The sequence below is a fragment of the Eriocheir sinensis genome, chromosome 51, assembly GCF_024679095.1.
Source record: "Eriocheir sinensis breed Jianghai 21 chromosome 51, ASM2467909v1, whole genome shotgun sequence".
NCBI lineage: Eukaryota > Metazoa > Arthropoda > Malacostraca > Decapoda > Varunidae > Eriocheir > Eriocheir sinensis.
In genome coordinates this window covers 1,206,423-1,220,387 of record NC_066559.1, presented here as the reverse complement: position 1 = coordinate 1,220,387, position 13,965 = coordinate 1,206,423, and the positions used below count along the sequence as shown (strand labels likewise).

The following is a 13,965-nucleotide window of genomic DNA, read 5'->3' as shown; positions in this document are numbered from 1 at the left end:
TTTCACTCTCTTCCTCCTATTTTCTTCGCTTCGCATCCCCAAAACACACACTAACCCATCCACCCACCCACTCACCCTTCCTCCCCCTATAAACCCGCTGTTTTGCTCCCTCTCACCCTATTTGCCTTCCCTCTAATTTCCCATCCCCTCGCCATCACCCTTCGATGATAGGGTGGTGTTGATCTTGTTTGAGGGGAGGGACAGGCAGACAAAGAGGGATGGGATGGGAAGGAAAGTCTTGGCGGGATGGACAGGTAGGAAAAGACGGGCGGGAGGAGGAGGTTTGGCCGAGGACTGATGAGGTAGGATAACGGACAAAAAGGAGACAGCTGGACAAACAGGTACTACACAGGTTCAAGGGAGAAAGAACGGGCAAAGAAACAAATGGGATATGTATAGGATAGATACACAGAGACAGGGAGGCCGATGGAAGAAGTCTATGATGGATGGCATGGATAGATAGAGACAGATAGGAAAGTTTGTCAAATGGTGAAAGATAAGGAGACAGACGGGAAAGGTTTGAGACGGACAAGCAATGCAGAGAAATAAGTGAAATAGGCACAAAGACAGTCAAGTGATGAAAGGAAAAGTGCCGAGGAACGGACAAGAGGCTGTTGCGGCTTGAGAGAGACGGAGAATGATAAACATATCTTAAGAGGCAATGACGCACTTAAGTAGTAGAGGAAAAAGGCAAAAAATAACGGAGGTATGGTATCATAGTTAAGGTTAACGACAGACTGACGGACGGAAAGAAAGACAAACGAACAGATATACAGTAAAGTTAAGGGGAATAAACGGAATTACAGAAAAACAAACAGATGTGATAAAAAAATAAAAAAGTGACGGAGTGAACATAGGAGTTTACATGAGGAGTTTGTTACCCTAACCCAACCTAGCCTCGCTAAATATAAACTTGTCTAGCCCTTAATCTTGCGTAGCCCGGCTAGCTCAGTCGGTAGAGCACGAGACTCTTAATCTCGGGGTCGTGGGTTCGAGCCCCACGTTGGGCGGTCGATTTTTATATATTGTACTGGCACTCACTACACGACTGCCAAACCGGATCCACTCATCACCATTCTATTAGTGAACCAAGTATTACCTGTGTCTTTGTTGAATCTAAATTTATCCAACAGGAAAAAAAAAAAGGCCTGAGAGACAAAGAAGCACAAGTGTGTTCTCTCTCTCTCCCTCTCTCTCTCTCTCTCTCCCTGTGTCGTCATTATTCTCTGTTTTCTTTTTACACTTTTTCCCTCTCGATCTTCTTATACTCCTCCTCCTCCTCCTCCTCCTCCTCCTCCTCCTCCTCCCCCTCCAGGTCATCGTCTTACTCTTCCTAATCCTCTTGTTTCCTTGTCTTCCTCATCAAGTTCCTTCCGCATCATCCTGCTTTACTCCTTCAGGCAGCTTCACCTTGACTTTTCCTCCTCCTCCTCCTCCTCCTCCTCCTCCTCCTCCTCCTCCTCCTCCTCCTCTTCTTCCCATGTTCCGCTATATCACTCTTTCATTTCTACTGTTTATTTTCATCTTTTCATTAAGTGTCTTTCTCTTTCTCGTCCCCCTCCTGCTCATCCTTTTCTTTCGCGACACCTTCGATGCATTCCTAGTTCCCTTTACATCCTCCTTCATTCACTCTTCCTCCCCCTTCTTAATGCCAAATATTCCGTGTTTTCTGAGTAGACTTGAAACAGTAAAAAAAAATGATGGTCTGCTCATTTAAGGAAGGTCAGACATTACCAGAAATTTTCTCAACTCCGGTAATTCTTCACTGGTACAAACTTCCTGAAGGAAAGATAAGTGCAATCGCCAACGATTCGTTAAAAAAGTAACATTGGCGTATATTACGAGCGACAGAAGTGAAATGGACGTTCCTGTACTTAGGCAGAGGAAATCCTGTAACATGTCGTCATCTTCATAAAATAATCGTCATTTTTCAGCGATTTCAAGGTTTTTCTCTACATCATTTTTTTAACATGCGACTGCTATTTTTGTGTAGTTGCCTTCGTCATTCAGGGTTTGAGTGTTCTAGAATTGGCCTTTTCGTTTCTGACTAAATCTTAAGCCAAATAAGATAATGACAGTTCTTTTCTGATTTCCTGAAAAGTAGAAAATAATGGCGGTTTGTTTACGAAGGTGACGATGTTCTTCACGTAACAAAAAGTACCGGGAGAATAAACCAAATCACTAAAGCAGGCAGCCTCGTTATGAACCAACATGCTTTTTATTACATGTTCACCAATGTATCCATGTAAAAATTCGTTGTGGCGAGCTAACTTTCGCTCTTGTTATATGGAAAAATGAGGGAGAGGGGAACAGTGTCTGGAGGGGAAAATGTCCAAGGGGAATATATCAGGGGGGAAAGAGTCTGGACAGGTAAAAATGTCCATGGGGGGAATATGACCAGAGGGAATTTGTCAGGGGGAAAAGTATCTGTAGGGGAAAAGGTTCAGAAGGTAGGAGAGGGATATGTCCACGCGAGGATTATGACCGGCCACCGCTGACCCTCCTGCGCCCCTCCCCAGGTCAAGACGTGGTTCCAGAATCGCCGCATGAAGCACAAGAAGCAGCTTCGGAAACACACGGACGACAAGGCCTCCACCACCACCTCCGCCGCCGCCTCCTCCACCACCACCACCGCCGCCGCAGCCTCCTCTTCCTCCTCCTCCTCCTCGTCCTCCTCCTCCTCATCCAGTAGTAGTGGCGGGGACAGGGAGGGGAGGGGGAGTCACCTGGTGGGGGGATCCAGTCAGATGGAGCACCCCCACCACAACGCCCCCCACCACCTGCACCACCCCCACCCCGGCTCCCCCCTCGACACAGGTGAGCGGCAGGTGTGAATGTTATGTTGGGGTTATCTGTCGCTGTTGTTGTTGTTGTAGATGGTGGTGTATATACTTATAAAGCACTTCCATTTTCTTATCTTTTCAACACACACACACACACGCACACACACACACACACACACACACACACACACACACACACACACACACACACACACATCCTAACCAACACTTTCCTTCTATTATTTCCTATATTTTCCTTCACTAACTCGCTCTCTCCCTGTCTCCCTCTCTCCCAGCCCCGTCGCCAGGCACGCCCCTCCCGCGAGACAGCGACCTCTCCCACTCCGAGTACGAGGACGAGATCGACATAGTGGGGGTGCCCGCTGACCTGCGACACACCCACGGCGCCCGCCCACACCCACAGGCCGCCCACTAGGCCCACTCATCCACCGACTAACCTAACCTAACTTAACCTAACCTGACCCTCACCCAACCAGTCTGCCTTTCTTAATTAACTTTACCTTACTTACCTCCCCTCCACCTTTCTCACCTGAGTCTACTTGTTCCTGAGTCACTCTCCCCTCTCTCCTCTTCCATTTCTCCCATTCCCTCTCCCTTAGTGATGTTACGCACCCCCTCCTCCTTTCTCTTCCTCTCCCTCTCGGTCCCTCTCCCTCGCCATCTCTCTCCCTAACAGTTGTATGCTTAAGGATTTCACGTCGTGTTTTAAGGAATTTCCACGTGTTCTGAGGTTTCATGAGAATTGTGGATATGATAAATGCTCTTCTTCTATCTCTATCTATCTATTTAATTTATCTTTCCCCTTCTATCTCTCTATCTACAACTTACTCTGAGGTTTCATGAGAATATGGATATGGTAAATACTCTCACTATCTATCTTTATCTTTCTAATCTATCTTTCTATCTATCTATCTATATATCGTGTGACTCCCTCCCTGGGTCGGAGTATAAAACAAAGGTCCGTGGACTCTCCCCCCGGTCCCTTTGCTCGAGGTTTCCAGTCCATTCTAGTCTGTAGTCTCTAGTCCGTCAGTTCAGAGTCTGGTCTTGCGAGTCTAGTCCCCGTTAGGTTTCTTTCCGTCGCCATTTTTGTTAATGATGAACGAATTTTATAAACTAACTATACATATAACTCAATAGTCTATGATACCTGTACGTAGAGATATCAGGGAAATGTGTGTGTGTGTGTGTGTGTGTGTGTGTGTGTGTGTGTGTGTGTGTGTGTGTGTGTGTGTCCCTCTCTCTCTCCTACCCTGCCGAAGCCCTTTCATCCCTATCCCTGTCCATCCCTTCCTCCTTTACCCCCATCCATCCCTTCAGCAATCTAGTCAGCACCACAAGTAAACATGGGCGAGATATTGTACAAAGCGAGACAATTGTTCCTTATTCACATTATTTTGTTGTCCTATAATTATTCCTTCCTTGCTTGCTTCCTACCTCCCTTTCTTTATATTTTTTTCGTTTCCTCCCTTGCTTCCTCCCTTCCTTTGGTCCTTTCGTCTTTCTATACAAACAGCGACTTGTGAATGTTGTGTGCGTGATGCTGTCTGTCTGTGCGGCGTCAATTAGTGATCTCTCTTAAATTTCCACAAGAAGCTTTTATTAGTCAAGTTTTTTTCCGCCTCACCAACTTTCCTCTCACTGAAAGTCCTTTTGAAAGCCGCCGCAATGTTGTATCTCTTAATTTCTATCGTCTATCGATGTCTTCATGCTAGCTGCTCTTTCGAACCTGCTAACTACACGCCTCCACCCCCCACCCACCCACCCCGCGGCCCCGCAGCACAAAACTTTTTACTCTAGGTCACCCTTAAGCTATCCAAATACCTGATGCAAGGGTTAATCTTTATTCTTTCATTTCCTCCTTTCCTCATTATTAAGACTTGAACGCTTCCAACAGGGAGGATCAAGACGCAGTGCTTTATTATTTTCTCTCTGTCTGTTTCGCTCGATCTGGAAGAACGTTTTTATTATTACGGTGATTAACTACTATCTATCATAATTATCAATATTATGTTTGTATAGTATTGTTTCTAAAATTATCTATTTCTCAGTCATAATTGATATTGTTTTTAATAATTAGATATTATTATTTTCCTTATTGTTATCATTATCATTATCATCATTATTATTGTCATTATCATTACTATCATCATCATCATCATCAGACGTTCATTTAGCAAAGGTTCTTAACAACAGTAGAGCAGCCAAAGGCATTTTTAGCGCCGCATAACCTCTTTTTACTATTATTTTTCTTACTCTTTGTTAGTCTGTTGTAATCAGGACGAGAGGATTATACACACGCTTGAAAAATGGCCACAGAATAAAATGTTGGCGTGGATCATTACTACATTGTTGTGTGTGGAGGGGGGGTGGAGGGGGGACGGGGGAAGGGAGTGTTTGTCCACCCCAAAAAAGAAGCCCCCCCCCTCCCTCCGCCAACCTGCTCTCTCTCTCTCTCTCTCTCTCTCTCTCTCTCTCTCTCTCTCTCTCTCTCTCTCTCTCTCTCTCATCATGGTCACAGAGGATTAATAACGCCATTTTGTCACCATTCATCATTCATCGTCATCACTATCATCAACAGCATCACTATCATCATCATCACCATCATCACCATCATCTCCCAACACCAGCAACACTATCCATTCCGTTCATCATTAGCCGTATAATTATTATCATCATTATCATCACTATCATTCTGGTCCTCATCATTTTCATCATGCTAATCAATACAACTTTTGTGCGCCTTCATCACCACCACCTCCATCACCATCGTCATCCCCTCCACCACCATTATCACCTTCACCATCACAACCACCAACATACACAACATCCTCGCCATCGTCACGACCATAACCGAAAAGACCAACAACATCACCAACATAACGGCTAATCATCATCATCACCATCATCACCATTTTTGTCACCACCACCAATCATCATGACAACCAACATTCTTGATGATTCTAACTTTGCCAGCCACCAAAATCATCATCACTATCATCATCATCAGCATCATCATTACCTTTACCAATACAAGATTCAATCGCCGTTTCGCCTCTCTTCCCTTTTTTTCCGTGTGTGTGTGTGTGTGTGTGTGTGTGTGTGTGTGTGTGTGTGTGTGTGTGTACGTATACATAATGTACATAATTCGTGTTATCTCCTTTTCTTTGCGATAAGAATAAACAATGAACTGATGTTGCTGAAACCGAGTATTAATCTGCCCCCTTCTGTGTGTGTGTGTGTGTGTGTGTGTGTGTGTGTGTGTGTGTGTGTGTGTGTGTGTGTGTGTGTTTATGATGCATTCAAAAACTGCCTCTTTCCACTACACAAAGAGTATGCCATCTATACATAGAATAAAACTATGCAAAGATAAGTTGAAGCGACATGCCATTCCCTTTCCACACGCCGCCACACACTAGAACAGGGACGTTGGTGGCACCCTTTGGTTTTGTCTGTGCCAGCACCGCCTATTGATGCCTCAAACACATGTCAAACAAAAGACAAAAACAAAAAATAGATAGATAAATACATAGATAAAAAAATGTTTCTGAGAGGAAGATCACTTTTGTGTAAGGCGGCTATATTTATTTTAACTGTGAATGTTATAAGATTTGTAACTTCTTACTAGAAAAAAATAGACCACAAGTATTTAAAGACTACAGATGCTACAATCTGATTATGTTATCTAGCAACATGAATCTGAGTCTCACAGAACCTTGTACCTTCTGCTGCCATATATAGAATTCAATATTCTCTTCTTACTGTCAAGAGGCATTGTAGTCCCTGGTCAACGTAACCGCCCAGAGGCAGTGAAATCACACCATAAAGGGAGCTTTAGGGATGAAAAAAAAAAAGCGCACGGGGCAGCGCAAGACCGTCCCACCACCTCTGAGTCACTGGGCTCTGGGGGGGTGCTCGCTCGCCGGGGAGAAGTGCCTCCGACACTTGACTTATCGAAGGTTCTGTAGCCATGCGTAAAAATTAACTGAAATAGTCATCGTCTTAAGTTATAAGATGCCTGAAGAGTTTTATTTTGATAAACTTTTACAGGCAATATATATGAAATAATGCTTCAAATCATCCATATCGAAATTCTTAAAAAAAGGCCTTTACTATTCACCTCTTTTTTACGGGGGCCGTGGCTGACAACAGGATATCAAACCCATGTTCGAGTCCCTGCCCCGCCGAACATTATAGGCGTGTATTACGCAGCCAACAACACGAATCTGAACCAGAGTCACCCCCTCCCACCCCCCCCCCGTGGCCGACCATCTTGTTTGTCCTCATCTCACACCATGCAGTTCCTCTTCCACTTTCATTTACCAGGTTATCTTTTCCACTACTTACTTATCCACATTCACATCCATCAATCATCAGTTTCTTTTTTAGGAGCAGCGAGTAGCGGGCTTTTTTTTTATTATTGTTTTCTTTTTTTGTGTGCCCTTGAGCTGCCTCCTTTGTTGTAAAAAAAACTTCTCTTTCCACTCTCCTCCTCCTCCTCCTCCTCCTCCTCCTCCACTTACGTCATTTCACCACACTGACCAAATCATTTCTTTTTCAACAAACCAGATTTACGGAGCGGCATTGGGGGCGACCTGCATGTCAAATAGGGGGAAAAATGTGCGTGAAAATAAAGTGTTTTGAATGAAGGCATAAGGAGCTCAGGGCTGGTGGAGGGACGGGCAGGTGGATGAGTGGATGACCTAAGGCCCTCGTCGCGGATATATACTTCACCCGCCGCCCCTTAAAAAAAAATTAAGACAAAAATATTAATCCGCCGTGCTATTAAATTCCTCCGTTCAGGGGAGACTCAAGCGGGGAAAACAGCGTCACTTCTATTTTTTGTGTGACCTCCATTCTCTCTCTCTCTCTCTCTCTCTCTCTCTCTCTCTCTCTCTCTCTCACACACACACACGACTCAAAGCTGATTAAAAGAAACGGAGAAAAAGTGCAAAGCGGAAACTCTGGAACGCTTAATTAAAACGGTTATTAGAACGTTAATAATAGTAACAACAAAAATAATAATAAAATAATAACTACTAACAACAACAACAACAACAATGCTATTAATAATCTTCTTTGTACACGTTTTCTCCTTCTTATCATCCTTTCTTTCCTATTTTCCTTTCTTCTTCACTTTCTTTTCGCTTTCCTTCCTTCCTTCCAATATCTTTTCTTTGCCATTCTTCTTTCCTCACTTTTTTCTTCAAACCTTTCTGTCATTTCTTTCCCTCCGATACCTTTCCTCTTTTCCTTCCTTCCTTCCTTCCTTTCCACTTTCCTTCCTTCCATCTTTCCTTCTTTTCCTTCCAATATCTTCTCTTTTCCATTCGTCTTTCCTCACTTTTTTCCTTCTAGCCTTTCTGTCATTTCTTTCCCTCCGATACCTTTCCTCTTTTCCTTCCTTCCTTCCTTCCTTTCCACTTTCCTTCCTTCCATCTTTCCTTCTTTTCCTTCCAATATCTACTCTTTGCCATTCGTCTTTCCTCACTCTTTTCCTTCCGATACCTTCCTTCCTTCCTTCCTTCCTTCCTCGCTTCCTTCACCCTTCAGCGTAACAGCCTTTCCCCTAACGCCCTAAATGTGCTATATACTCAATAAAATTATACACCCTGCCATTAAGCAACCCATCCAACCTTTTCTTACCTTCCTTCCCTTCTTCTGACTCCTCTTTCTCTCCTTCCACGCATCAATCCATCCATCTAGCCTTTCTTAAGTTTCCTTCCTTCCTTTCTTTCCTTCCTCAACCTTCCTTACCCCTTCCCATCGCAGTGTTTACCTATCCATCCGAGTTTCTTTTCTAACTTTTTTTCACTTCCTTCCTTCCTTCCTTCCACCTTACCCCTCCCACGTCCCCCATCCATCACTCCCTCCACCTTTACTTCTTAATCTCCCATCCTTCCTTCCTTCATCCTCCTTACCCTTTCCTTCCCCTGTCTATCTAACCACGTATTTTTCCACCTTTCCTTCTTACCCTTCCTTCCTTCATTCCACCCTCCTTCCACCTCTCCCCCCCCCTCCCCCTTACCTCCCCTCGCCCGCCAAGAAGTAGGAAAGGTGCTATTCACCCGTAATAACATCATCCCGGCATAACCTGCGCCCATTGGAGGATATTAAATCTAATAAGCGACATGTTTGTGTAGAAGTGGCGGTGGTTTGCTCGGCCCGGCGTAAACAAGGTGTTCAGGAGCCCCCCCCCCCTGACCCCCCCTAACCCCCCTGCTGTCCCCCCTAAACCCCTACCCCCCCCCTGTCCCCTTGTCCATACCTACCTCCCCCCATGCCAATTGTCTTCTCTCTCCCCCTGCTCTCCTCTGCTCTCCCCTGCCACCTTCCTACTCCACTCCCCCCCTACCGCCCCCTGTCCCTCCTGTCCATCCCTCACCCACCACAGAACTGCCACACGCCACCAAACACACGCACCACTCAGCCACACATCAAACACACACGCACTCACACTCACACACCAGCCACATCGAAAGCTTTATTCCAGGTTAGAGAGCACACCTGAAGCATCTCTCAGGTGTGGCACAGGTGAGAGAAACGTTCATTTACAGGTGTGTTTGGGCAGGTAAGGGAGGAAGAGAGATGGCAACGAGACGAGAGAGGGAGGGAGGGAGAACACGCGTGATTGGGTGGCTCCTGGCAACGAGACCCCGCCTACTCTCCCTCACCCTCCCTCTTTGACTCCCTCACTCTCTCTCGCACTCACTCCCTCGAAGGCGTAACCGCGCGGGGAGAGCGGACGCAAAACTCACCTCCAGGCACCCGGGAAATTACGTCTAACCTGATAAATAATTAGACTCGTTTCCCATTTCATAGTCGGCGGTCCCCGTAATGAGATGAGGCCTCGGCGGGGACAACAGAGAAGTCCCCCCTCTTCCCCCCCCCCTCCACTCGCCTCCCCACCCCTTCCCAACCAGCGCTAAGTCCTGCGTTTCAAAATAAAGTCTAGGAGAAAGAGGAGGAGGAGGAGGAGGGGAAAAGAGTAAGGGAGGTGGGTGGGAGAAGTAAAGAGAGAGAGAGAGAGAGAGAGAGAGAGAGAGAGAGAGAGAGAGAGAGAGATGAAGGTAGGGAGGGGGTAAAGAGAAAAGGTGATGAGGAGGAAGAGGAAGAAGGAGGGAAAAGGGGAGAGAGGGAAAAGCAGGAGGCAAAGTAAAGAGAGGGGGGAGGAAAAGTGGGGTGGGAAGGGGAGCGGGAGGGAGGGTGGGAGGGGGGGCGGAAGGTAGGGAGGGGGGGCAGCAGGTAGGTTAGGTAGGTGGGTAACTTATACGAAAAAAAAACACGAAAGAGGGAGAAGGAAAAAAAGAGAAAAATAATAAATCTTCCTGACCCATCTAATTAGGACTCAGTGGTGTTAAATCCATACCGACGGGACTAATTGAGTGAGGAAGAGGAGGAGGAGGAGGAGGAAGGGGGGAGGAGGGGAGGTTAGATAGGTGGAGGATGAAGTGGAAAGAGATATATCAAGCAGGGAAGATTGCTTTTTGTGGTGTTTTGAAGAGGAAGGGAGCAAATGAGAGAGAGAGAGAGAGAGAGAGAGAGAGAGAGAGAGAGAGAGAGTTGTGCTTGCTGTATGTATTTATTGGTACTGTTCTCGGTTTACTGAACGCTCTTTCAGGGAGGAGAGAGCATTAGGCGCCTCCCCAGGGTGGCGAGACGGGCATGAACGCTCCTTCGCTGCTCACTGGTTGAGTTTTCCAACGGGAATGGAACAACACACCTTAAAGTGATTACCAGACTCCCGAGACTTGATTCTATTCGAAATTGTTTTTAGAGACTTCTCATGTTTCTGCGAATGGTAAAAAATGAAAGCATGCATCATAGGAAAGGCTGAGGCGGCAACGAATATTACACCATCACACAAAAAAGGAAGACCATATATTCATTCTAGGAAGGTACTGAAAACACAAGAATACTGAAAAGGTCCACTCATAACTTAATTTTCTCACATGTTTAACTTACTATGCGCGACGCCATGACTTGCAATGATGATAAAAAAAATATAGAAAGGGCCGATTTAAAGCTTGGTTTTCTCATAAACTCTTTAAAATACGCAGAGCCTCGACGACTTTGAGCCACAACAACATGCCATAAGGTCGAGTCACGAGTTTGTTTACACTATAGTCTAAGTAATACGCAGCGCCACGACGGAAAGCCACGCCATACAAACATCGACGCATTTTATATATATACACATCATGTACCTCATCTAAGTCCATCGACCAATAACTAACCTTTTACTCCAATAACCTTCAACTTACACTTGGCGTCATGACTTCCAACCCAAACAAATGAAAAAAAAAAAGTTATACCTAATTTAAGACTCACATTCATGCACCCTTTAATATACAAGCGGTGCCGTGACTTATTAAATCCACCCACTGGCAGCTCGTGGAAAGTCAACTTATATGTAACCGTTCAATTATAACATTAGAACAAAAGGAGGCAGCAGGAGGCAGGCAGGCCTATAGAAGGTAGCTCCGGTGAACCTGAACAAATATAACCTCCCTATTCATAAACTTATTTAATCCACTCCTAAGCGTAGCCCGGCTAGCTCAGTCGGTAGAGCACGAGACTCTTAATCTCGGGGTCGTGGGTTCGAGCCCCACGTTGGGCGTAGATGGTTATCTAGTTTTGTCTTATCATATTGGCACTCACAACGTGGCTGCCAAACCTGTTCCACTGTACACCACTCTACTGCTAAGCCTATTCATGTCTCATTCTTTATTGAATCTGAATTCGTCCAACTAAACACATTACTACGTGTCCTACCCGTGTCTCCTACCACCAGAATCTTATTAACATCACCCTTAGATTTAAGCCCTTCATCCATTTATTTTCGATCAAGTCTCCTCTCACCCTTAGCCTTTCTAGAGAATGCAAATTTAAATGTTTGGTCTATTCTCATATGTCAAGTTTCTCAACCCATCAGTTATCTTTATCATCCTCCTCTGACCAGACTCTCTTTCTATCCATTCTGCAGTAAGACCAGAACTAAACCGTATAATCGAGATGAGGTCTGAATACTGCTAAATATAGTTTGAAAAAGGCTTCAGCGCTTCTATTGCTTACGCTCCTTGATATGAACCCCAGTACCTTGTTTGCACGATTCTTAGCCTGAATGCATTGAGCCCTTGGACGGAGATCAGAGAGCACTAAGACTCTTAAATGCCTCTCACGTCTAGATTAGGGAATATCATTTAAGGAATAACTATATATGAACCGCCATTCCTGCTTCCACACAAGATACTACACTTCCCGACATTGGACTCCATCGACCACTTCCCCGCTCAGTCATACAATCTGTCAAGTTCTACTGCTGTACTCACATTACTAACGGCTTACATCTCCGAGGGGGCAAGACGGCAGGGGGCGTCTGAAGAGCCTGTAAGGTAGTGTTGTGTTAGATATTGTTGTATAGGCGGCTTGTCTTCTACTGCAGGTAAGAAGATGAGTAAGCATGACGAGAGAGAGAGAGAGAGAGAGAGAGAGAGAGAGAGAGAGAGAGAGAGAGAGAGAGAGAGAGAGAGAGAGAGAGAGAGAGAGAGAGAAAGGGGCGGAGAAGAGGAAGGGGGGAGGGAGAGAGATATAATGAACTGCTCTCAGGTGCAGGAACCTAATAACAACTTTAATTACGACACATCTCAAGTATGGAAAAAGATAAAAAAATAAAATAAAAAAACAGGAGAGCAGTGGAAGACAGAAGACAGAGACAGAGACAGAGATACACCACAACTATGATGAGGATTGTGATGAGACAGAGGAGAAAAATCGAAAGCAGAGACAGACGAAAAAGCAAATTACAAAAAAAATAAAGACTAAGGAGAGATAAATGAGGGAAAGAAAGTGACGAAGATGATGAAGAGAGATGAAACGAAATTAGAGAAGCAAACTAACAAAGAGGGAAGAAGAGGAGAGGCAAAGAGACATAGAGAAAGACTAACAGGAAGGAAATGATAATAGAAGATAGACTAGAAGAGAGAGAGAGAGAGAGAGAGAGAGAGAGAGAGAGAGAGAGAGAGAGAGAGAGAGAGAGAGAGAGAGAGAGAGAGAGAGAGAGAGAGAGAGAATACGAAAGGGGACACGAACGAACAGAAAAAGGAATGGAGAGAAGTGAACTTGGAAGAAAGGGGGAAGGAGACAGATAGGGAAGAAGACGCAGAGAGAGAGAGAGAGAGAGAGAGAGAGAGAGAGAGAGAGAGAGAGAGAGAGAGAGAGGTGGCAGTGCATTCATTAGCAGACTAACTCAATAACAGAGTTCATCAGATGCATTATCACCAAGTTGACGGTCTAACGCGCTTCCTCTTTGATCTAAAACAGCCTCCTCCTCCTCCTCCTCCTCCTCCTCCTGCTCCTCTTCCTCTTCCTCCTGCAGTTGTGTGAAGGAGGGAAGAGGAGGGAGGGAAAGCAGGCGAATGATAATGTGGAACGAGCGTGGAATAGCGAAAGATGAGAGAATGTGAGAGAGAGAGAGAGAGAGAGAGAGAGAGAGAGAGAGAGAGAGAGAGAGAGAGAGAGAGAGAGAGAGAGAGAGAGAGAGAGAGAGAGAAAAGGATATAATTGAGCAAATGAGAGCTAGAGAAGGGGAGAGAAAAGGGGAGGGAGGGGAGAGATGGAAGGAGGAAGGGAAGGAAATAAAATGAAGAGAGAGAGAGAGAGAGAGAGAGAGAGAGAGAGAGAGAGAGAGAGAAGCAGATATATACAGACAAATGGATATACATAATAGATGCTACATAACTATACTTCTGTTACACATTCACATATCAATTTACACCACGAATAGACGAGTTTGATGTATTTTTGTTCCATAGTAGATGACACGTTTGCTGACTTACTTTTACTTCAAACCTTCTCATTAGTTTCAGGCCCGGCAGCAACAGCAACTTACAACATGTTCGATCATTCTTTTTCTTTTGGATCTGTTCGGCTACCAGCGTGTTATTTAATACCTAATAGAAAGGAGGGAAGAGACAGGAAGAGAATAGACAGAAGACTTATTATCGGTATTATTTTATTTTTATTATTATTATTATTATTATTATTATTATTATTATTACTATTATTGATGAACATGAACTTGATCAATGTAACAACACTTCATAATTGGGTTAAACGAAATCTCCCTCACTCAAGTTAAATTTTTGAATCTCTACCGTTT

General features: G+C 44.8%; 1 protein-coding gene and 2 non-coding genes across 3 annotated transcripts in view; all 3 read left to right on the top strand.

Annotated features, from left to right (window-relative positions):
• The window catches only part of LOC126982491 (brain-specific homeobox protein homolog), a 34,320-nt gene extending 29,152 nt beyond the window's left edge, over positions 1-5,168 (top strand). Inside the window, exons 5-6 of the mRNA XM_050834551.1 lie at positions 2,520-2,817; positions 3,080-5,168. Coding sequence (XP_050690508.1) covers positions 2,520-2,817; positions 3,080-3,219 — 438 coding nt within the window. The 3' untranslated portion in view covers positions 3,220-5,168. The remainder of the gene's footprint in view (positions 1-2,519; positions 2,818-3,079) is intronic.
• On the top strand, positions 938-1,010 carry Trnak-cuu (transfer RNA lysine (anticodon CUU)). Its single transcript has one exon. It is a non-coding gene; the product is annotated as a tRNA-Lys (tRNA).
• A 6,183-nt stretch (positions 5,169-11,351) lies between the features above and the next one.
• On the top strand, positions 11,352-11,424 carry Trnak-cuu (transfer RNA lysine (anticodon CUU)). The gene has a single exon. It is a non-coding gene; the product is annotated as a tRNA-Lys (tRNA).
• The last annotated feature ends 2,541 nt before the right edge of the window (positions 11,425-13,965 follow it).